Source organism: Orbicella franksi, chromosome 6 (genome assembly GCF_964199315.1).
Source record: "Orbicella franksi chromosome 6, jaOrbFran1.1, whole genome shotgun sequence".
Taxonomy (NCBI): Eukaryota; Metazoa; Cnidaria; class Anthozoa; order Scleractinia; family Merulinidae; genus Orbicella; species Orbicella franksi.
This window is the reverse complement of record NC_138150.1, coordinates 8,932,525-8,957,183: the sequence shown is the minus strand read 5'-3', so window position 1 is coordinate 8,957,183 and position 24,659 is coordinate 8,932,525. Positions and strand designations below refer to the sequence as shown.

The 24,659-nt window shown below is 38.6% G+C and overlaps 1 protein-coding gene across 4 annotated transcripts in view; it reads left to right on the top strand.

Annotated features, from left to right (window-relative positions):
- Positions 1 to 1,883: 1,883 nt before the first annotated feature.
- Positions 1,884 to 24,659, top strand: part of LOC145490921 (histone-lysine N-methyltransferase SETDB1-like) — a 43,692-nt gene continuing 20,916 nt past the window's right edge. For 3 of the 4 annotated variants that reach the window (XM_081470034.1, XM_081470036.1, XM_081470033.1), the window contains exons 1-17: positions 1,884 to 2,372; positions 6,656 to 6,696; positions 7,389 to 7,470; positions 9,371 to 9,973; positions 10,375 to 10,482; positions 10,769 to 10,845; positions 12,919 to 12,956; positions 13,163 to 13,280; positions 16,691 to 16,747; positions 19,673 to 19,745; positions 20,846 to 20,919; positions 21,450 to 21,523; positions 21,732 to 21,790; positions 22,338 to 22,380; positions 23,684 to 23,761; positions 23,867 to 24,014; positions 24,521 to 24,588. In XM_081470034.1, the coding sequence (XP_081326160.1) occupies positions 2,263 to 2,372; positions 6,656 to 6,696; positions 7,389 to 7,470; positions 9,371 to 9,973; positions 10,375 to 10,482; positions 10,769 to 10,845; positions 12,919 to 12,956; positions 13,163 to 13,280; positions 16,691 to 16,747; positions 19,673 to 19,745; positions 20,846 to 20,919; positions 21,450 to 21,523; positions 21,732 to 21,790; positions 22,338 to 22,380; positions 23,684 to 23,761; positions 23,867 to 24,014; positions 24,521 to 24,588 (1,851 nt within the window). In that variant the 5' untranslated portion in view covers positions 1,884 to 2,262. The remainder of the gene's footprint in view (positions 2,373 to 6,655; positions 6,697 to 7,388; positions 7,471 to 9,370; positions 9,974 to 10,374; positions 10,483 to 10,768; positions 10,846 to 12,918; positions 12,957 to 13,162; positions 13,281 to 16,690; positions 16,748 to 19,672; positions 19,746 to 20,845; positions 20,920 to 21,449; positions 21,524 to 21,731; positions 21,791 to 22,337; positions 22,381 to 23,683; positions 23,762 to 23,866; positions 24,015 to 24,520; positions 24,589 to 24,659) is intronic. The other variant, XM_081470037.1, reaches the window with a different exon arrangement.

Sequence of the window (24,659 nt, the reverse complement as noted above, 5' to 3'; positions counted from 1 at the left end):
TTTTCTTATTTTCATTAACTCGAAGAGATAAACTTTTGACTGAAATAAACTTTTGACAATTTTAGGAAGCGTTTTCTTTCAACTGTAGTGCAACTGATTGTGGCGTGTTTTTAATCTGCCAATTCTGAGGATCGTGAAAACCACAAATCGTGAGGATTGTGAAAACCACAAATGAAACATGTTTTAGCGCTTAAGTTCGATAAGCTGTTGCAAGAGAAAATGAGGGATGTTATAAATGAATTGGTTCATGCTTGTAGCTGTGCGTATATCGAGTCAGTATGGATGCACTTGAGAAGTTTGGAGAGCACTCAAAAAGCTAGAGTTGCTCTTACGCTTCTTTCGTGCTCTCCAAACTTCCCGCGTGCGTCCATAACTCGATATACCGGCACGTTAAGCATGAACCAATTCTTTAGTAGCTGGCTAAGGGCCTCTTCATATGAGCCCGGTAACCGGGCTGGCTCGGTTACCGGGACGAATTTTTGTTGTCTGTTTATATGGGAAATTTCGGCCCAGTCGACCGTGTGAAATCCAAGAAACACAACCAAAATGGTGGAACATAAACTTGTATCGTTCGCGGCTGTCGCAGCTTTGTGGACTCTTTTAACTTTACTAATAAAGCTAATTTACATACTAGACAAAAATTATGCCATTTTTGGCGCTATGTCGCGAAAGCGAAGCTATTTTGTGTAAAACGTTTCGTCCCGGTTACCCGGGCTGGAGTGTTCATATGGAAAAACTTTCATCCCGGTTAGCGAGATCTCGGTAACGGGGCCAGCCCGGCTTCTAATATGAACAGATCGAGATTTTTACGAAAGCGAAGAGTGGCGAGGCGAGATCTCGGAAACCGTGCCAGCTCGGTTGACCGGGTTCATATGAAGAGGCCCTAAAATCCAGCAGAACAGTAACGATTATCGTGAACATGTCATAAGGTTATGATATAATATATGTATATATAGAAAGCTGAGATAGAAAGTAGATATAGAAAGTAGATTTGACACATTTGAACGCCTGATGACTGTTGCCTTCCTTGACATTGAAGCTATGTTTTTTTTCCTACAGTTACGTTGGGGCGCGATCCATTCAACCAAAATTTCCGGAAATTTCGGTCTAAAACTGAATGGATCGGTTCGGTCCAACCGGAAAAGTTTCGAAAAAATAGGTCCACCTTTCGAGGTAGACCACTTTTCTCGGTTGGACCGGTCCAATCGAAATGGACCGTTTCATTTGACCATTCCGACCCATTCTCAATCTCAGTCGAGGTGCAATTTAGTTCAAAGTACAGAACTTGATATAGTGAACGGGTCATTTTGCAATTTATGTGCGTTGCCTGTTGGGCTGGCGTTACATATCTTCGCTACACAGTGCTGAGCCCCAAGAAGGGCGAAACAGCTGTTCACTGTTGCGATCCTACGTTATCGGTTCTTGTCATGTTGGTGTCTCGAAACGTTTTCACGTAGTATCACCCTTGCAGTCTATTGTTTGTCTTCAATCCCAGTGCCTCGCTGTTCGGTATTTTCCAGGAACATATAGGAAAACACTCATCAATGCAGCTTTTTGGGAAATATCTGGGAACGGTCTGCTCAAAATAACCCGTTAATATATACTGGTTAAAGTACTAAGCGTGAAACAGCTCACACAATATCATTGATATCACCGTCGAGATAGTCATCTAGCTCTAAGCAACAGTAATCCAGCATCCTCCATTTAAATGAGCGCGAAACTCGTTTTGCGAGTGGAATGGAACGAGGCCGTTCGGAAACGTTGCGATTCATTCGACACCAAGAAATTTTCGAACCTCAGCCCGGAAATTTTGACTGAATCATCGCGCACTTGGAGACCCTCCTGACAACGAGATTCCTGGTCCATTGTTGGGGGTGGGGAGGGGTGGGAACGGGTGGAGGGCAAAATTTCTGGAATTATGCCTTTTCCCAGAAAGCCCTACTCACAGCGTGCTTAGAATAACCACAATACTCTATGTAGCAGTCGTTTATTTGTATATTTTCTCACCAATCTTAGATCAATCATCTCTTCATGCGTGTTGAATTCTGATTTGTTGTCCGATTGTTTTCCTTGAGCAGCAGATTGTCAGCGGTCTCGCTAGCGCATAAATGCGCGCCAAACTTTCACGCACACAAATGGAGTCGCTTTGCTTTCACGCGAGGCTTAGAAAATGAACTCCAGTTTTACTGTCAATGTGATGGGGGCTTTTCCAAACAATGAGAGATAACAGTTGCAGGGAGTCTTAACCTTTCTTTAAGGTTCATGGGTGAAATCGGAATAATGGTTTCGCGGCTACAACACGAGGGGTTCGATTTGGAAGACATGATCGATGAAGAGTTACGGGCGGCGGGCTTTTTGGAGCTCTGTGAAAGGTACATTATACACGCGCTGTTTTTCCTTTATTGAGGTGTAGTTATGTGGGATAGTATTGCGAAGTTTTTTCTGTTTTGTGATTATGCTTCGTACGATTCGTGTTGACGAGTTATTAAGCGTATTGCCAATTTGGCAGATCTTTTGATACTCGTCTGCACTCGATGTACGGTACGTACGAATTGCTTTTATTCCGATAAAGGTACGTCATCACTTTGTTGATAAATGCACTTTTGTTATGTTGATAAATAGTCCGTTATTTACATCATGGGGGATACTTTGATATCAACAGGTAGGGGCACATCAGAGATCACATCGCCACAACAACTAACTGACGTAAACTATATTTTCTCCACCAGTCTCCAGACAGGCTGCGCTGAACAGAACTTTGTAAACATATAAATACCCGTAATAATTATTCCCTCTTTCTCGTAATTCACACTTACTGTAAATATGACTTAAACAGAGATGTCAGGAAAGTCAAAATTTTATATTTATAAATTTACTACTTAGAGCAAATAAAACTAAACAACCCCAAGCAAAGAAGCATACAAGAACATGGTACATGTATTCAGTTTTATCTAGATACCATCAATAATCGTCTTTTATTTGACACCTTGCCTATCAGTTTGCTCATTCCGTTTTTCATTATAAAAAGTTATCTTGATAAATCAGTCGAACTAACCAAATTTAAAGGGGCTCTATGCTATTCCCTTGTACAATGTTTTATTTTCCTCTTACCAGTTGGACAAAGTCACCCGATATTTCCCCCTGTGAAAACTGTAAAATTGCAAAGTTCCCACAAACCATTATTCAGTTTAGTGTATCCTTCTAATATGCGCCTCCTTTCTATAATTAAGTTCTCTCCCTTGAGTGCCATGTGTTTGTAAGGGCCCCTATTTTAGTTAGCATACCTTCCAATAAGTGCCCCCTTAGCAAAAGTGACATTCAATTAAGACATTGACATGGAGCAGACTGATCAGACAAATGAATTATAAAATCTGCTTTCTCATCTGAACATAATGGTGAACATGATTATCAGAACCCCTATTGTGACAGGTCTAGGATCAGAGTTACATTGTAACTGGACGTATCTGTTGTTTTTCATTTAAGTGATGTGGTAGGCTACCGGGAGTATTTCTACATGTACTCCCCAGATGGTATAGTTAAAAATGCATTGCTAGTCCATTGGAGGACCCCCCTGGCATGAAATTTACTTCATGTTGTAATGAGGGGGACACTAGGGGTTCTGAAAGCTGCAATACTGCAAAAAAAAATTCAGCAAGCCTTGCAATATTGCAAAAAGAAAATTACCAAGTACCACATTACTTCAATACTAAGTCAAAACTCAATGTCATACCAAAACCACTACTCTGTTTAGAGAAAATAACAATTAAGAATTTGTTAATGAACAGTATTAAAGTCAGGTAATTTCTGGATTAGACAAAACATACTTTTACATGTAGTTAATAGAGGAAAAGGGTTAGGAGGGCTGTTAAACATCAAAGAAGTAAACAAAGAAGCGAAGAGTTATGTTAGAAGGTCCTTGACCCTGCACATCTTATGTTTTATGCTCATTAACTATGCATGAATTACATAATTGCAATGCTTCTATTGGTTATTTGTATGAGCAAACATAACCACCTCAAATTTGTGTTTTGCCAGGTTTTGTGTGGGGTCAATCCCTAAAATACGCAACAAAAACATACAACAAAGAACTTTTCTGTGTTTCGTAACCATTTCCCTCTATTAACTATGAACAAAATAAGCAAAATAAGTGACATCCATTGACGTGCTGGCTAATGATTAACAAAAAATTACTTACCCTTTTCCGATTGCCACAAAAGAAATTGTGGTTTACTGTTACCATGAAAGCTAAGTTTCAATGGGAATGTTCAATCGGAAACTGGAAAAGGCTCGAAAAACGTTAGAGGACTTGGGGAATAATGTTTTATATGTAATACTGTCCAAAATGCTTAGGTTTAGACGACTTGGAGAATAATTTTTAATACTGTCTAAAATGTTAGAAAACCACATCCCACAGGTTCAGAGAATACTGCAATGCCACATTTCAAGATTGAAATTACCAAAATACTGCAAGAAAAATTGTCCAACACAGCAATACTGCAACCCCAATGTCTCCCTCTGTAATATAAAGTGGGTGATAAAGGGGCAGTGTGAGAGTTAAGGTTACTTCCCACCTTCAAGAGTGAAAAAAATGATTTTTTCTTTTATTTGCCTAAATTGAAGTTTATCATTTTATCTAACATTTACACAAAAAAACACTTAAAAATCTCAAAAATTGCCGATGTTATTTAACAAAATTTGTTTTCCAATGAAAGGTAATAAATAATGAAGGTGTGATAATCTCATAAGTAGGTGAGGAGGAAAATTCGGAGGAAATTTTGCGGGAAGCGGATTCTTATTTCATGTGATTTGCATATTTTCTTTGTGCATCGCGCGTTCGAGTTTCATGGAGAAATCTAAAACAGAAAGAAGTCCTTGGGTAAAATCAATGAAAAAACCAGGGCCAAAGAAGAGAAAAAGGAAGGTTTTGGGGAAGAAAGGAAAAAAAGCCTCACAGAAAGCGACAAAGGCTCTTGGTTCGGCCAAGTACCTTTGTCGACATCGACCGATGAACATGAGCAGTCTAATTCAGCTGGTTCACTTGGTTCTTCTGTTGGAGCAAGTCACTTAAAATCAAAGCTTTCGATAATGCAACTTACCACGGAGGCTCATCGTCAGAATCAGACGAAACTGATGACGGAGAATTTGAAACGAGCGACACAAAATACCAGAGTATTGTCAATCTGGACGAGCTCAATCGACAGCTTGCTGGCCGAGTCACTTGCAGTTTTTGTGGAAGTGAAGGAATAAACTTTGAAGAAGTTACCAGGACTGGACTAAGAGCCGAATCGATTTGCCGTTGTAAAAACCCTGAGTGTTCCTCGGACTTCAAGTTCGACTAACAGGCCGTGGCCACTCTGCTGCAAAAAGAGTTCTGAGCGTTCTAAACCTTCCTCCCCCTGTAAATAAGGATTCATGGTCAAATCAGCCCAAACGTTCTCGCTCGATATGATTGATTCTTCCTCTGTTGACGCATTTCGTTTCTTGACCCGGGATTTCCCCTTGCCTTTGGAAACTTTACCCATTGCCAGGATTGCTTTTCTTTCGTCTTGCCGGTCAAAAGATCGAAAACGTGACTGTAATGCACCACTTTTCCTGGGAAATTCTAACCCATTGTAGTTGACGCCAGGAGGTCCTGTTACACCATTGGTTTGCGGTTTCAAGAGGCAACATAATCTCCTGGGGCGGCGCGAGTTGTTTACTAACCTTTTTGAGTGAAAATCTTGCGTTTGATTTCTTGTAGAATGTGTCGACGTTGAGCGAATTAATAGGGTATGTAGATTTCATGGATTTTCGTAAAATTTGGCCAAAGCATTCCACAGATAATAACAAACAAAACGGTGTCAGGAAATTATCATATTTGAAATATTTTTTCCAGTGGTGACCATTTACGCAACGCGTCTCGTATATTTTTAGCTTCTTCAACTTTGGACTAGGATATCTTGGCAACCAATCAGAATATCAAAAAAGCCTGACACCATTTTGTTGATTGATGCCTGTTGAATAAGACTGTGCAGCCATTTTGCTTGTGCTGTGGCATTCGATACCCGATTAATTCATGAGAACAACTCTCGGTCGTTTCACAGTTTACTGGCTGCTGACACTTCCCAAAAGAAAAAGTCACTTAAATTATATTTTTCTCAAAAACTACATTTATTAAGCTTTCTACTGATATATAGTTTGTTTAGGTTTTATTGAAACTGGCACACGTACGAATTTTTTCCTGAAGGGCACCCGTGAAGGTGGGAAGTAACCTTAAGTGTTTTGTACAAGAATTCAACATAGTGATCCTGCCCGGGGCTTGAACCAGGACTGCTCGATCTGTAGTCTAGCACACTAACTATTACATGTAGATTACCACATTCTCCTGATGTAAATGATAGCATGTAACACCTGTGCCACTCCGTTATTTATACATTGTACATGGTACTCTGCAGCTGTTAACTCTGTGCATGCACTCGAACATCAAGTCTGTCCCATGCGCTTACCTTTGATCACAGCTGGCTTCTATGAAACCTTCAAGTAAATGCAGTGTTTCATCTTTATTGGTGCAGTGACCTGATGCCAAATTTGAAAATGACTGATTAACAACATGACTTTTCTAAACATAGAAGTTAACAAAAAAATACTTGATGTATTTTATTTATTATAATTGCAGAACAACAAGAACTCTTTTGCAGAGGGCAGTTGCTGTGGAAGGTTAGTGGAACTTTCTTTGTTGCTTCTTTTCAGTTATCCAAACTCTTGTCTAGTGGAACCACATTATTATCCAACCACAGATGACCTGTAAAAAACTGGTCATACACTTGTTTGTGTATGTATCAATACAGTTTTTTTTACAATAACAACAGAAATTCTTGCACACTCACTGGCTAAATTTCATTGTCAATAAGTGGACAGACACACTAATTTATAACTTATGCAATGCGTCAATGAGCGAAAGCAGACAATTTGTTATCATAAGAAAACAAATTGACATCAGTTTTTCATGGGTCTGTCCTGCTATTGAAAATGAATTCCGTCGTGACATTGTGAAAGTAGTCTGCAGATCTGGACACTGGGCAATTGCCTCATGGATCCACAGAGCTCTACATGTACATGTAATTTGACAATGTTGTGACGAAATTCAAGATCAATAACAGGACAGACGCCTATAAAACTGACGTCAGTTTGTTAATTTAATCACATTTAAAAAATTCCGTTCAAATATATATTGTAGTTACAGCAGTTATAATCTAATTCAAATTCAGTCCACCTATTAGTTTATATACATGTACATAGGGTAAAGGAACTTCTTAAAATTAATAATTTATTTCCAGTACACCATGTACAGTGTACATGTATGTTGAACTGAGGATAAAATTTCTGATAGTAATTTCTTATAACTGTAGAAAGTCATTCCAGTTTGAGAAGGCTCCTGGACTCCATTGACACACAACTGAAAGAATTGCAAGGCACCCTGCAGACGCCAAGGTGAGCCATGTTAAAAGTGAACTCTCTCACTTTCACTAAAAGTCTACATATGAGCCAAGTGGCCCATCAGGCCAGAGCTCATCCCCGTCTCTGTAGCATGAAGCGACTGGGAATATTTCTACTACCCCTTGGATGGGATGCTAGTCTATCGCAGGGTTACCCCCACCCCCCCCCCCCAACATAAATTTTGCTGGTACCCTTTTATAAACCTGGGTAGAGAGAGGCACTGCCAGAGTGAGTGTCTTGCCAAAGAACATGACACAATGACCCTGGCCAGGGCTTGAACCCACACCACTTCAATGATCTGAAGATGAGTGCAGTAACCACAAGACCACTGCGCCTCCACACCTCACCTCACATTTTTTCCCTTCTTTGGTCTCGAATAGTTGCTGCATGATCATGCAATATCTACACCATTTTTTTTTCTAGGTTTTCTTCAGTTGTAATCAGTTGGTCTTATCCACTGAACATGGCAATTTTTTCTTATCTGCTTAAGGCAACAAATCAACCCTTTACACAACATTGTTACTTAGTTGACCTTGTCAGTGTTAAAAGAAATGGTCAAAATATAAATTGGATGCCAGAAATCAAATGAGCCAGTGTCTGATCTAGAGCGCGCCATTGCGGGATTGGCGCAGTTCGATAGAAGATGTCCCCCAAATATTCGTCACGTGGGTCATTTTGGCACAGCAAACATCTGCAGCTACTGACTTGTAATTTTCCTTCGTTTTCTAAGTTTTTCGAAAACTTTGTGTGATTTAAAGTTTCATAGAATTGACAATATAAAACCGCATGTGTTTTACCGATGTTTACAACACGGACAAATAAAAATGGCTGCCAGAGGTTGAGATGAGATTCCTGGGAACAAGTAGAATAATTCTTATAGGGGGTCAATTTATAAAAATGCACGTACTCATTGCGAACCCCTTACTTTTCATGCTTGATTGATGAAACGCGATGTGTTATTTCAGTTGTTTTCTTTGTCGTTCTGCTATTTTATTGTCATGTCAAAACAGAAAAGAATATTATCATTCTTTGGTCGAGAAAACAAAAGAGAAGAACACAGACCGCAAACGGAAACCTTTTGTTGAACCGAAAGCCAAAGCAGCAAGGAGAAACTTTCGATCTACTTGGTTGGAAAAATTCAAGTGGTTTCAATACAAAAAACAGTGTGTCCCCCCAAAAAACTGGAATGTCCCCTAGAAAATTGTTGACTGGGACAGAACGTTCCCCTAAAGTGAAATCCTAGATCAGAGACTGACAAGCATGAAGAAATTTGAAAGATGGACAATTTTCAGACCATCAGTGTTTGACAGCCAGTTGGAAAGTTGGAAAAATTTAAAGAATTAAAGAAGCTTGGCATCCAGCCAATTATCAGCAAGTGTTCTTTATAATCATTCAGAAATGTTAATTTGCCAGTTTACATCAGTGCTCAAAATTGGCTGCCTTGTTCATTTTGTCATGTTAGAACTTTCTTCTTCAGTTCTGGCATCCGTTTTGGTCCACGAGTACATGACTTGTATTTTTTGTTTACTAATTGAGAAGGTCATGGGAGGAGGTCCTGCAAAGAACTTACATATATTTGGGTACTTTTTATGCCTCCTTGTCCCTATCCCCACCACCTTTCCCTGGTGTTACGCTCATGAAAAAACTTCTGAGGGCATGGTGTAAGCACTGGGCTTACACATGTAATCATCATTCAAATCAATGGAGTTTCAGGATGTTGATTCATTCAACATCTGAGCTATTTCTGGGGGACATATCATTTTTCTTGAGGGCGGGGGAGGCATGGGGGGAACTACAATATCATGAAGACAACTGTTGCTCTTGTACAGGTACAGGTACATTTTAGTTTGCACATTTTAGTAGCCAAATTAATTACCTGTGTTGTTTTTATTAGAGTATTGGAACAAGATGTTGGAGACACTCCTCGGGTTGGCCAAGATCAACAGGAAAAACAACAACAACAACCACAACCACAACCACAACCACAACCTGCGACTGTTATTGTTATTGATGATGATGAGGCTGAGTTTGTTAATGTTGCCGATATGTCTTGTCAAGCTACATTTGAGGATATTGAAAGTGAAACTCGTGATAGAGAAAAAGAGAAGACATTGAACAGAAATCAAAATAGTTCATCAACACCAAAACAGCAAACAGAACAAAGCGACATTTTGAAAAGTTATGTTCCCATCAGACCTGCCCCTGTCAAGGAATCAATAAATAACTCTGTTGTATTACAGACTCCAACATCATCTGTACTTCAGCAAACAATAAGTAAACAATCAGAAGTTGTGGTGTCCCCTGTGACCAGTGCGGGGAAGACGCCTCCTGTGATCTATAGAACATTGAAATCACCGGTCGAAAGTGGGCTGCCTTTATTACCACAGCGGGTGGCACTGAACTCATCGCCACCTTCTCTTCCTGTTCAACAAGAAATATCAAGTCTCAAGTCTTCATCAGCAGCGGCTTCTTCTCTTGTGTCTCCTGGTGACAACAAGTATGTTTTTTTATTTCTGTTCATCAGTCAGAATAATGTACCCTTGGTCTTAATTAGTGATGCGGCATGTGCTTGTCTTAACCCAAGCACATGTGTGTGCTGCATTGACCTTTGTTCCACATCTGACGCCATCACCTTTGACTAAAATTGGCATCAGTAATATAATAATAATAATAAGTTCTGCGGGAGGAAAAGATCTTTTCAATAATACCCAAATCGCAGTGATTACATGTAGGTCAATTAAGCTTGGATTGTGTACGAAAATGCTCAGAAATTGGAGTGAAAAACTTGGAACAAAATTTCTCTCAACTACATGTACACTTGGCTACACCGTGGTAAGAATTTTCCGTCTCGATGATGCTTTCTCTGAAATTCTTGTATCATGTATGATTCCTTTACAGGTCAAGTACAACACCTTCTGTTACTCAACCATCACCCGTGCAGACACCCACTACACAGGCAGGGCCATCTTCCGCTGACAGAAAAGATACAATTGAAAAAGAAAAGAGGTTTGTTGCCATATTCAGTGCCACCTTAAATCATTCAATATCATTTTCAAGACTGACTAGAAAACCAGTCAATTGATCAGGATGAAAGATAATAGTCTGAAATTGCTACTGTCAAACTTATGAAACCATGAACACCTACAGTAAGTCAGGAATGTTTATTGTGTCATAACCAATCATGCACAAACAAGATCTTTACGCCACAGAACCCATGTGTATTTACTGGACGATTAAGGAATAAAAAGGTTTCAAAACTTCTCATCAATGTGTTTTCAATTCTTTAAATCAGTCCTCCTGCAGGTCCACCTAAGTTTGAGGTGGGTACTCGTGTCATTGGTCAAAGGGCAGATGAGCTGTGGTATCCAGGTAAGCTGCAAGATATTTAGTGCAGTCTTGAGGCAGTTAAGTTCATCACATTTCCAAACAGTGAGAAGAGAGATGAAGAGACTGATAAAATTGAAATTGTTTTGAACTGTATGTGTGTTTAATAGAGACCAGGGGCCCGTTTCTTGAAAGCCCTGCAAACTTTTTGGGCCCATAAAGCCATTTTTAGTCCATCTTTATCTAAAAACGGAGAAGTGTATATGCCTGAAACTTCGTCTTCAGTGAAGGGAACTTCTCTTCATATTAAGAATATGTGAATAAAACAGCTCTGTAGTCGTAAGGTTCAAGATTTTGCTATGGCTCTAGAGACCCGAAAAGTTTCTGGGGCTTTCGAGAAACCAGTACCTTGTCAGTCACAAGTAACCCTTTTAAAAGGAGAAAATGGAAAAATGAAATATTATGAAAATCTATATGTGAACAATACATGTAGCCTCCATTTGGTGCAAAAATATGCTAGGAGTTCTGAGAACCGAACAGTTTTCCGAGAGCGTAGCTTGAGGAAAACTGTGAGCTTCAAGGAACAGATAATGTCCAAGGACAAATATCCGAGCATATTTTCGCGCCAAATGGAGGCTATTGTGTTTATTATCCTTCAAATCTTTTTCGCAACACACACAGTTTTGAAAATTGGGGAATATTCTTGGATATTCCCCTGTTTCAGCTGGGGAATATTCGGTCACGTGACGTGTTTAGACCAATCGCGCGAGAGCAAAAATATTTGATGGATTATAAGCAACGTTAGACATCTGAAACACCACAAATACACTGTATATATCAAAATTAATGATTGATTCTATTACCTGTACTCTGAGTCAGAAAAGTTGAAATCTTGCATTCAAGAAGGCTGCATAATTTTGTAAATAACTGACCTACCACATGCGCTCTCAGTGGTTGATTGGGGTGTTCAGATGAGAAACATGGTTGTGACTTTTTAGATTCGTGCATATTTTTGAGAATTATATTATAGCACTTTTTCTGTGTTAACATAGCCTCACCTAAACACTTGGGGAGCTGGGAGAGTTCTGGAAAGTTATGCAAACCCTTGACCACGTCTCAGGTTTGCATACCTGTCTTGAATTCTCCCAACCCTCCTTGTGTTTGATGAGGCTATGTAAACAACACCAAATAGTACAAGGGTAATTAATTTAAACCATGCTTACATGTATAGGCTGAAGGTTAGTTGTTCTTTAGTCAGATAGATTTCAAATTTAGTAGATTTTAAGTTAGTAGATTAAATTTTTCAAACGGTTTTTTTTTTTCTTTCTTTCTTTTTTTTTCAGTTTTGAGAGGGGTTTCTTAAAAAGACTAACATGCACACCACCCCCACTCAGTTCCTAACCCTATCCTACCCTGCCCATAAACCCTAACCCCATCCCCCCTCCCCCACCCCTGATCTTTTCTATTTTGTACTTGTGTACATTTGAACAGGTGACCTTGGACTTTGTACATGTAGTTCACCTCCGTCTCCACCAGGCCTCATAAGCATTTCTTGCAAATTTGCTCAAAGAGCAGTTTTCAGTGGAGTATCGTATGAACCAAACCAAAGCAATTAATTAAAACCAGTCGTAAAAAACTGGATCATTGGATAATGCAATTCAAGAGTTTTCTTTGGCTTAGCCGCCATGGGTTATGAGCCATTATACCATGCTCTACAAATATGGAAGGTGTATGCAGGATTTTGGGGGTGGTTTTTATTTCGGCCCGCCTTTTTAATAAAGCAATTACTCTACTTGCGCTTGTTGGATATGAGATCATTATAGCCAACTCATATCCAATGCGTGCTCGTGGAATAATTGTTAATTAGACTACTCAGCCAGTACTCAGCCAATCTTAACAACAATCATGATGGCATCAGACAACAGTCCCTAAAAGCAATATGATGTGGATCAAAATGAATGTACTGTATAATGCCAGTAAAATTTTTGTTCATGGAGTTTTGTCAGCACACGTGATAGATTAAACTAAGAAATCAAGTAACATTTTAATTCTAAATGGTTATATACCACGATGCAGCTTCCTAAAAATAATGTATTTCTTTATTCTTGATACTTAAAGGTGTGATAGAGAAGATTTTGACTGACAAAAACTCCCACGTAAGTCTATAGTTTTGTTGCATTGTTTATATCTAGTTTGTTAAGAGAGATGGGAGACAAGCAATAGAAGTGTGATACCATGACCAGAACTTTGGAATTTGGTTTAGAAAAGCCAGATAGCTACATGTCTGATCAATGCAGTCCTGTGTTTGACAAGCCTTGCATGTATGCATGAGAGAGAAGGAATCCATTGTTTTGTCTTGCAGAAGACTAAGTTCAAGGTGAAGTTTGAGAAAGGGACAAGGGGTCTGCTGTCGTCTAATCACATCTCCCTGGAATCAAACCCTAACTCTGCTGTGCTTAATGTTGGAAGTCGTGTTGTAGGTAGGTTTGGAACGTATATCTGTGCATACTGCCGTGCTGTTTGTGCTTTCAAACATTGCATTAGCCAGCTAGATATACACATACATGTGTAACAGGTTTCATTAAGGGCCGTTGCCTGGCTGTGAGGATAATTTTGCACACCTGGTTTGACCATCAAGGGGAGAGTTTTTCTTAATCACAAGTTCCATTCTAAAAAGTTTTGCCCACCTGTGGAAATCAGTTATCCTCCTGTTGAAATGCTAATGAAACCACTGATATAATGAATGAACATCGATGGAGGATTAATAAATACTGTTCTAAGGAGAAACTTATGGGAGGCAAAGCAAGACAGGGCAACTAGTGTTATCACTAATGTGGCTAATGTTTTGCTGCCTGTGACTTACAGGTACACAATTTTCTAACTAAAGATTTTTTTTTTGAGGAAGTGAATAAAACAAATTTATTCGGCTGTTACATGTATGTGTTATTGTCAGACCATATGAGGTCAAGACAATGATCAAAATAAGCGGCATACTACAATGTACACTACTACAGAACATGCAAAACATCCAAACAAATTCCAGGTATCTGTAAACTATCAATTCAAGGTGATCAAGAAAGTGATCATGGTGTTACATCAAGGACCAAGTGGCATGGATTGAATCAATACTTGTCTAGGTGGCTTTCTGTGAACAAAAATGAAAAGCAAACTTACATGTGCAGTTAAATGCACAGTACAGTTGGGTGATTAATCCCTTGCTTTCTTCTTGGAGTGTCATGTTAGTGAGGAATTACATGTATGCCAATTTTGTTAAACATGGGCATTAAAAGTGTAGTTTAGAATAACCACTGAGTTATCATGGGTTCTTGTTTGTAGATGAACTATTGAGTTGGATTTGTGATTTGTGTCATTTGTGCTTTTATCAATCTAAATACACAAGTTTTAAAAATGAATTACATGACTGTACAGTGTATGTTTGTACAGTCTTAAGGAAAAAGAACTGCTCTACCAACATCAAAGCAAAAGACCTTTGTCTTGTCAAATGAATATTGAATACAGTTGCAGTACATGTATGGAGTTTTATATAATAAGTCCAATTACTATAATCACATTTTGATTGGTTCTTTCTTATCAAGTGCATAGGTGATGTCAGTAACATTGCTCTTTGTTCTTCATTATATAACACAAATGGATTCCATGTTACCATGTGTCTGTTGAACAGTATTAGATCACAGAAGACATCAAAATGTGGTAAGAACATCAGTGACAAACTCAGCTATCCCCTTGTGTGCCACTCTTTTGTTCATCCCACATTTCAACGTCATCTGTGGTCTATTACTGAACAGACACATGGCAACCTGAAATCTATTTCTTAACTAGACAGTACATATTTAGTGTATTGCAGTATGAAACATTATGTACATGTATATTCCTTGGCACTAAGGACAGAAATTTGTGGGTTACAGTAAGTGGATCTATCTGAATATTAACATTCAGGGCTATCATTGTGTTTTGAGTCACCTGTAGCCTTATTCTCCACGCCTGTAGCAAACTTGTTATGTTGTGGGTGAATTCGTTCAACTTCAAGGGAAAATCAAGCATACTAAGCCGTAACAGGTGTTATGGGTTAGAGTTCTTAATGACAGTCCTGTTATTAAATAAACTTGTAACTTGTAACAAGTGCTATAGTCAACACAACAAGCTGCGACCATTTTGGTCACCATGGCAATTGAGAAAAAATAAATTGGTAACTAAATTTTCCAAACAGGTCACTAATTTGTCGACTCGTGCAGTACAAATTGGCTGTGCTCATCAACAAGGTTATTTGTAGTATAATCACTCAGCCACATGAACTCAACCATGTTTTTTGCATGTTTGTCTTCCTTACCTGTTTCTTTTTACTTTTATTCGCTTTCCTTAACAGTAGTTAAGACTGTTCTTCCACAAAAGTTGTAAACAAAAGCTATTTAGCAGCTTCGGGAGGTTTTTCAACAATTTTAATGTGGGCTCTCGCAACAATGTGAACAGCACAGAACTGTAAAATGTATACATGTATGTCTAAGCAAATTCGCAAAAACATGCCTGCTAGGTTTTTGCCTGGATTCGGGCAAAACCCGAATCCAGGCTAAGCCAGCGACCTTAAACCCAGGAGGGGCTCCGTCAAGGCTAGGCTGGGCACATGGCCCAATGACTGGCCTATCTGCTGGTGGCTTGCTGGGGGCCAGCTGTCAAAAGCAGGGGGGAGGGGAGGGTGTCTTTTACTGACACCCCCAACTAGCTAGAATTTGAGTTTTCAGTGTTAAATAAGCTTGATGTTGACTGTGTTTCTGGGTATTTTACTCAGTTGTTTGACCTTGCTTGGGGCTTCTGTGTGGACATGGCACCCTGCTGGAGTGGCCCATGCCATGTGCATGCGTGATTGGCCAATCTCCTAGCCAGGGGGTGGTCAGAGGACTTCTGGCCCCTGGGACTGTCTTTGAGTCAATGCGGGCATGTTTTTGCGAATTTGGTTAGATGTATAAGTTTTGATTTTCAACACTAAGAATAGTAAGAGCTGCCATATGACATTGACGTAAAGCAACTGTATGTATGGTTCTGTGTTTAGCACTACATGCAGAAGCTTGTGAGGCAGAAGACAGTTAAAACAGAGCTTACACTACCATTAATGAGAGGCAGTTATATGTGACCTTAAGGTTACTTGAAACCTTCACGGGTGTCCTCCAGAAAAAAATTCTTATGCGCGCTGTTTTGAAGGAAACCCCCTCAAACTATATATCAATAGAAAGGTTATAAAATGTAGAATTCAATTAAATTGTATTCTTTTTTGTCGACTGCAGAAGCCGTTAACACCAAAACCACCTACTGAATTCCTGCAAATTAATCAAGTATCAAATGCGATCGTTGATGCAAAATAACTGTGCAGTGTTAATCACAAAGCATTAATCTCTCAAAGCATGTCAACATTTTCTTTCATTTCTATTGCTCATCTTTTTATAGATCTGTCAAGTTTCACTATCGAAAAATTTGTGTAAGGTGTTGCGTTAGAGACCACCACAAGAAAAGTATTTGAAATAAAAGAATTCGCCAACACCTTTTTGTCCCGTATCTATCAGTGAATGTTCTGGCCAAATTTCAAGGAAAACCGTCGATTCTACATACCCTATTAATTCATTTAAAGAGGAGGGATTCTCTTGGAAAACGAGTGCAAGTTTTGTTGAACTTTAATGTGGTTCGAAAAAGGAAAATTTGGAAAAAGTAGTCCCACGAAGGTTTGAAGTAACCTTAAGTGGTCTTACATAATATAACCACTGACAGTTTTTCCCATAGCCTTGCTATAACGTTAATCTAGGGCAAAATAATATGACATTAAAATAATGATCATGACATGAAAAGCTTAATTGATGCATACTCCTCACTTTTCTTCCACTAGCATTGAGGCCTAGGGACACAGCCGAAGAGAATGCATCTTGGCGGAAACCTTCCACAGGTTATGAACATTTTCTTTCTCATCTTGTTTCTCAAGGCTTCACAATTGCTAATTGCTTTTCTTTCTCCTCAAAAGATGTTGGTCCCCAAAATAAGTCAGCCTTTGAAAAACAGGATGATATCATTCATTCTTTTCACTCCTCACTTTCTTAACCTTGGCCATTAGCACAGAATTTGTTCACTCAGACAAGTTGCTCTCTGACTTTGTGTTGACCCCCAAGTTTTGCTATGCAACCTTGTGCGCAGTTTTCCAAAGGAACTAGAATCGCCGTCAACATTGCCCAGAGCAATTTCAGTGTGTCTCCTAGCTGTAATGTTGCATGCAATGGTGTGGTGCAATTATTGGTCATCTGTCATCTGGCAATCCAATCTCTAACTCAGACCCAACAGTCTGTTTCTTTTTTCAACTTTTCCCCTCTGAGATCAGATACATTAAACACCTACATACAGTTTTCTAAATTAACCTCTTGACTGCTGAATCCTGCTATATAGTACAGTACAGTTGTCCCTTGGGAAACAGCTTAGTTTACCCAAGAATCTCAATGTTTCCCGAGATAGAAAAACAGTGAGATTTCAGGGAAAACAAAACTGTTCCTAAGGGACCAGTGGTACTATGATCAAATTTTCACCCCTTGATTTTTTTCGGTGTATCACATAGAATTCCATGAAAGAATGAAAATGCTGTTTGCCGTGTGCAAATTTCTGTATGAGTTCAGGAGATATCTAAGTTTGGAAAATGTGTAAAATATGCAAAAGAGATGACTGATGATGTCATACACTCAACCCAATACTATATCAAGTAAATAAAGAGACCTACATGTATCTTGGCCAATTTGCAGCGCAGACCATTGAAACTTGATAGGCTAACATTTCTACAGGAAACACACCTACGGCTATAAAAAATTCTGTTCCCATGACAACTCACTCTTTTCCAGTCCCCACCCACTTGATTTCAATATGTTAGTGATTTTCAGCACGAAAAATGATAAATGAGGTCACAAACTTGTGCTAACATATTTACATGCTTGCTGGATCGTGCATATGAGGCACCCATTTGCAAATATCAAAATGGAACGGCAAAGGTGGCCAGAAATGCCTTTAATATTGGGGAGTTTTGGAACCCAGTACATTGCCATGGTTACATAACTGTTGAGCTCCTATTGTGGAGCACATTTAGAAGAATCTTACTGCAAAGAATCAAACATTTCTGATAGAAATTGGATGAGATATCTTTTTTCATCATATTTGATCAAAATTTGGTCGAGTGTATGATGTCATCACTTGGCTAATTTGCATATTTTAAAAACTTGAATATCTCTGGAACGAAAAGAGAGATTTGAAAATAGTAAACAGCATTTTTCTTCTCATACAGGCTTCTTAATTATGTTTTACATGTAGAATGGCTTCAATGGGAAAGATGCGATTTTCATCATAGTACCACTTTAGGTGTAAAGTAGTAAGGCAAGAAGGAGTTAAAGTAACCTCTGTGTAGTGGAGAGTAGGCAAAAATTGCTTAATTGTTGCCTGCCGGGGCAACATTTACATTTAGCCGTTGCCACGTGACCATAAAACAACCAATAAGAGCATGTGTTAGATTTAACTAAACTCCAGCTATATAACAACGTACCATATGTATCTTTGTTCTGGTTACAACAAAGCTTCCTATTATGTTGAGGAGGCTGATTGAAAATGAATGCTGTAGAGTATGGTTATTGTGACTAAAATTGTCGCACCTACGTGTAAAGTTACATGCTATGTTGCAGTGTATAGTGTTTTCAAGAAGGATGCTTCATCCTGTGTAACTAGCCATTACACTGTTAGTTGGGGGGAGTGGTACAGTAAATGCTGGTTGCAAAGCAAAATGGCCTAGGTTAGCAAAAGCAATAAACAGTAGAGTGGTAAAGTGTGACATTTGTTACAATGTTCTTTGTATTCTGCAAACCTCACAAACTTCATCAAGCAAAAACGATACTTTGGAGTGGTCTCATCACTATACACTATATTCTGTTGCAGTTAGCCTTACAAACTCCATCAAGACCCAGACTTTTGAAGCTTGGTATAGCTGAATTTAATGACAATTGATAAATATTTTTTTTCCATGGTTCAAACGGAAGGGACTAACACACACACAAAAAGACAGACTGAGGTTTTTATTTGTAATTGCAGAGAAGAATGATCCATCATTGCTATTCAGTTCTCAAATGGTTTAATTATTTAGTGTGCTCTGTGATTCGTGTTAAAAAATATGGGCCCCTCATTCAACACATACGTATAAGATACAAACCAAATCTTTGGCATACATGTACGGCTTACAAATGTAGTCACATGCTTTTTTTTCTATGAGACTTCATTGACGTATTATTTTTTTTCTCCTGTAAGGCAAAGTGAGCTTTTTGCTCTGCTACTTTTCCTCTGATATCTGAAGCTGTTAAGAATAACAATTGTTATTTAAAATTGTATTTTTTTTTTGTTAAAAAGCAGCTATGCTTAGTATTACACTCTTATTTGGCAAAGATAAAAATACTTATTAACAAAGTCAATAAATTGTACATGTATATGGATGCTTTCTAAGAATGATGTAAATGTCAGTACAAGTGCCAGTGGCAAATGACTTGTGTAAGCACATAAAAAATCTTGCAGTGGCAACTGTTTCACGTAATTGTGGCAAATTAGCTACTGTACATGTAGGATGTAGTTACATCATGCAACTGTACTGTGATATGTTATAACGTTGTTATTCAAATTCAGTGCCATTTACAATTTGTACATGAACACTGTATGCAATCGCTCTTTGAATCTGTAACAGCAAGCTCAACCAAGTGAGGAATCTTCTTTCCTTACAGGAAACATTTACTTAACTAGCATTAATTGCATGTGCTCACCCAAGAAATAAATCCGATTTTAATTTTTTTCTCTTGTTTTAAAGGAATATATGGCAAGCTTGATGTTTTATATGCTGGTATTGTTGCTGAGAATGCTTGTGCTGAGAACAAGAACAGGTCTGTAACTTTTCGTGCATTTTTTGAGAAGTAATTATGCAGAGGTTAGGCGTAAAATTATTAACAGTATCTACAGTGTAGATGTAGATAGATGGATAGGTGAGTGTTTTTTTCCAAAGTTCCTTCTAGAGGTGCCCAGAAAAGGTAAAACACTATGTATTCTAGTGTGCAAGTGGTCTATTCTATCTCAATTTCCACTTCTTTCACTTACATTTTACTTGCCCAGTCTGCCTGCTACCCTCAAAACAAATCGCATCCTTTGATTTATGGATGTAATAGAGGTTCTGGAATAATTTAGTGTCAGTTAGTAATGGTATGTATTGATTAACAGATTTTGAGTAGCCTGCGAACAGGCTCCCAGCAAGGACAGAAAAAATTTTTGTTGAGCGCAAAATAGAAGAATTCGGAGAGCAAAGCGATCGGGGCGGGGACAGGGCTTTGTTTGGGCCCACTGGGAGCCTGTTCGCAGGCTAGATTTTGAGTGGCATATGTTACTTGTCGGTAGCCTGCATTGCAGGCGTATTTTTGGTGCACAAGTGCACATTAATTTTGCATACTAGGCCGCGATCTTGGATTTGAGGTGCCCCAGCACCTCCCCCTTTGCCTTGTGCTCCCAACCTCTACTGGTCAAGCATCTAGTAAGTACAATCCAAGATGGCGTTATCAAAAGCCTGGTCTATCAAGTGTTCCGTTCCAAAATAATGCCTGAACTGCAGGCTAAGTTGTGGTTTAAAACTCTTTGATTTCTGCTAGGAGCAGTATTAATACACATGTAACTTGATACATTTCATGATTCGATCCAATAAATTGCAATAAACAGAAGCAAATGGAGCTACAGTTATGACACATCTACAGTACAAAATTGAATGTAACTTTCGATAAATTCTTAATGAAAAAAAAAATGCCTTAGAATACCTGGCCTTGGTTATTTAATTTTTCTCCTGCTTGAATTTCAACCACCCAACTTTTCTTTTTGTTTCTGTGAAAATACAACTTGTCATGTATTCCTTTTGAAATAAACGTTTTGATTCAAATTTAAAGTATTTTTCATGTTTGAGTTTTACTTCCATCAGTGAAAGTATTTATTTTTGTCTTTGAAGGTTTCTTGTGTTCTTTGATGATGGATTTGCTCAGTACTTACCAGTCAAGAAACTTCACCATGTTTACCACACAGGTATCAAGTTTTTTTTTTTAATGGGTATATTATTAATTTTATCATCATAATACCTACTACCACTGGCTATTCATGCATCTGGGTAATATTAAAGTAAATTGAACTGGAGGCTATTCTGTCCAAATGTGAAGCCGATAAGTGAGAGCTGAAAATTTTGGCTTTTTAGTCCTTTTTCCATGATCATTTTGGCAGTTTGTTTACATGTAGCTTGTGAATTCCATGTTGGTGCTGTGATACATGTAACATAATAGTGGGAATTTTTACTTTCCAACTATAGCTGATAGAGCACAACCGATTATTCAGAAAATGCACATGTAATCCTTGAATCATTGTCCAGTAGAAATTACATGTAGTTGCAGAAAAATCATGGTGCTCGAACATCTGATTAGCTTTGATTATTAATCTCCTTGATTTGTTTTAACTTTCGTACTAAATCCTCTTTGTCACGTGTGGGACATAAGGTAACCCTTTGTTTTTAAGTTAACTTTTAAATAGTGAATTTGAGTTATTCTCCTGTCTTTATTTTCCAGGAAAGAAGGTTTGGGACGAAGTAGCTGAACATTCTAAGGAATTTATACAGGAGTACTTGGAAGAATTTCCAAATGTAAGTCAACTGAAAAAAACAGCTTCATTAAAGAATTAATTTTTGTTCAAATTCATCTCTTCTTCCTGCTCCTTCTTCTCCATCTCTTTCCTCTCCTCATCCAGTAACATCCGGTTGTCAAATCAAACTGAGGACAGCTAGTTTAGAAAAAGGCATTTTCCCTACTTTAATGTCAATGTCATCATTCTGTTGTTTCTCTTTTAAACAGCGACCAATGGTGAAACTCAAAGTCCATCAGTGGGTGAAAACGGAATGGAGAGGTCAATGGTAGGTACACTTGGATCTTTTTTGAAGGAACCTACATTGCCTTTTGAGTGATTTACCACTGTGGGAATCTGGCTGAATATTGGCCAAGTTCATTTTTTGCATGTGTAGAGTCTCTGTCCATAAACTTGGAAGTCGAGAAAAAAATGAGGCCAATATCCAGCCATCTTGACCCCACCCTTGGCCAATAAAGGATTTATTATACTGGGAAATTGTTTTTGCTGAACACAGCAGGTAGCCCTGAGAGGGCCAGATAGCGCAATCTTGCCTGCTCAGGTAGCCAATCACAGCGCAGGATTTTACTGTGGGTTAAAAAAAAGAAAAAAAAATCACAAAATGAAGAAAAGCCGACAGGGCAAGCAACCCCCCTCTCCCCCCCCCCCCCCCCCCCTTAGCTATCCACCACTGGTTCTCTCTAAATTTTTCAAGACGGGCAAACCTTCGCCTGTATAATAGGGCACCTTTAAGTTTAACTTATCTTGTTTTAAAATGGCAAAATTGCATTTTGATTACAGTAGAATTAGTAATTAAACTTTATCAAACATTTTAGGTTGAAAGCAAAAGTGATGCAACTGGACTGCAGTTTAGTTAAGGTGAGTTTTCCATTTCTTTCAGTACACCCTCCAGGTAGGCTCAAACAATGTTCAGTGTTACAGTAAAGAGAAACTTCCTGTTAACGTACCATGAGCACATCTGTGACAAACCAAAGCAGACCTGTTTCTTACTCTGACGAATATGAAGTAAAGTAGTTAAATAAGTTACCAAAATTTGTCAAAATAATTCTTACTAACGGTAGATGAGAATGATTTGCATATTACATACTAGCTGGCTCCCTAGAGTATTTACGAACACCCTCCCTATAGAGCGCGAGTTAGAAAAGGAAACTTAGTTAATTTATCCTAAAGTTTTCCCTGTAGAGATTTACCAGTATGGGTACTGTTAAATTAAGGCTTATTTTTTGGTTGTCAATTTTTGGATCAAGGTCTTAACTCCTTAACATTTCTACTTTCCTTTGGTGAAATTTTTTCATACTTTGCCACATCATGCATGGAAATGACATTGCCTGACATTTTGAATTAGTAAAAAGTCAAGGTTGTTCAGACGGTTTTTCCAATATTCTGTAATTTGTCTTTCTTCCAAATACATTAGATTACCTCTGACAGATTTTAAAAAATAAGGTATTTTATAGGAATTGTACGTGGTTACAACTGAGCCAAATTTTAAAAAAATTCACCGAAGGAAACGCGAGAAAAGTCCCTGTCAATTTTGCTTTTTGTGCTCATGTTGACTTCATAAAACTTGAAAAACACTTACGTTTTCCTTTGAGCGCGCGCAGATTACTTGAGCTTTCGTCCTATGCCCGCGTGCAATCGTAAAACTATAGGGAGCCACCTTAACATTTATTGGACAAGGTTGAGCAAAAATGTCGTAATTTGTCAGTGGCGAGCAGATCAATTATTTGCCGAAACCAAAGGCTGAGGCAAGTAATTGATCTGTGAGATACTGACTAATCACGATATTTTGCGATAACAGAGTTCAGTAACTGTTTTATCATTCGATCGTCAAGTTTGTTTTCGTATTTACATCACTCTCTGACCGCTCAGGAAAGCGATTTGCCATTTTTCACACAAGAGCGTGTTTGCAATTACGCATGAGCAGAATATTACTTGCAACAAAACACATAATTTTATTACGTATGAGTAGATCATTATTTTTTTATATAGACGGTTATTTGCAGGTCACGTGGTGGGCTCTCAGCCAATGAAAAGGAAAGAAAAAATGTATCAAATGATAATGGCTATTTGCTGCACCTGTAGCTAACTGTACACATCTCCATATACACTGTACCTAATCATTTACCGATTAATTGTTCATCACATTTTTTTTTTATTGCAGATGTTGTTCCAGATTGATAATCGTTCTGAATGGCTTTACAGAGGGTCCACAAGATTGGAGCCTCTTTACAGTGCCTTGGTAAAACTTACGAGTTATTCCTATAATATGAACTTGTGATTCGCCCTTCTTTGAGCTTTGTGATGCATTCTGAAGTTATAACTAGTTACTGTTAATCTTTGTTAGGTCGATGGTAAAATTTCTACTGCAAGGAAAAAGAGGTCTCGCAAACTCACTCGAGGTGCTTCAGGGAAGACCCAAGAACCTTTCATTGACTACAGTATCACGAAGCCGTGTTTCGGTATTTCACCGTACAGCAAGAGTGATCCTCAAGGTGGGTTAACTCTGATGCTTGAGACTTATGCTCAATACCTAAGTATCAGCATTTCATTCGCTGTTAGTTGGGAGCTACTGTCTCCTTCAGGTGTAATTGGCAAATAATTATAAGCCACTGGTCTTTCTTAGGTAACCTCTCTTTTAGGTCCACACAACTGCGGAGGAATTTGGTAACGGAGGTTTCACTCTGAAAACACATCAAACGTTTTTTGTCCAAACTACGCCGGAGAAATCTAAAAACGCAACAATCACCGGCCATTTTGGATTTGTGTTTGGGGAAAACTCGGTCAGGGAAATCACGTGATTTCGTAACGCCGTCAGCGTTTTCAAATTCCTCCGGTTTGAAGAGCGTTTTCGAAAAGCTCTGTTTTTGTGACGGATTAGTGTGGGCGGTAAGGCTAACCGTAGAAATAAAGCTGTTTTCTGAAATTTCTCCGGCGTAGTGTGGACGCTACGGTGGAGTCGCTCTGTTCAATTTGACTTCTTGTATACGTAATTTGTAAGGTGAACAGCAGAGAAAGCTGGAGGAAAAACGGCAACAGACGCAGCTTGAAACACAAAGACAGCAAGAGGTTTGAAAATGGCTTGCAGTAATATTATCATTTATTAGTTTCATGTCCTCAGATTTGGACTAAATGTGTAA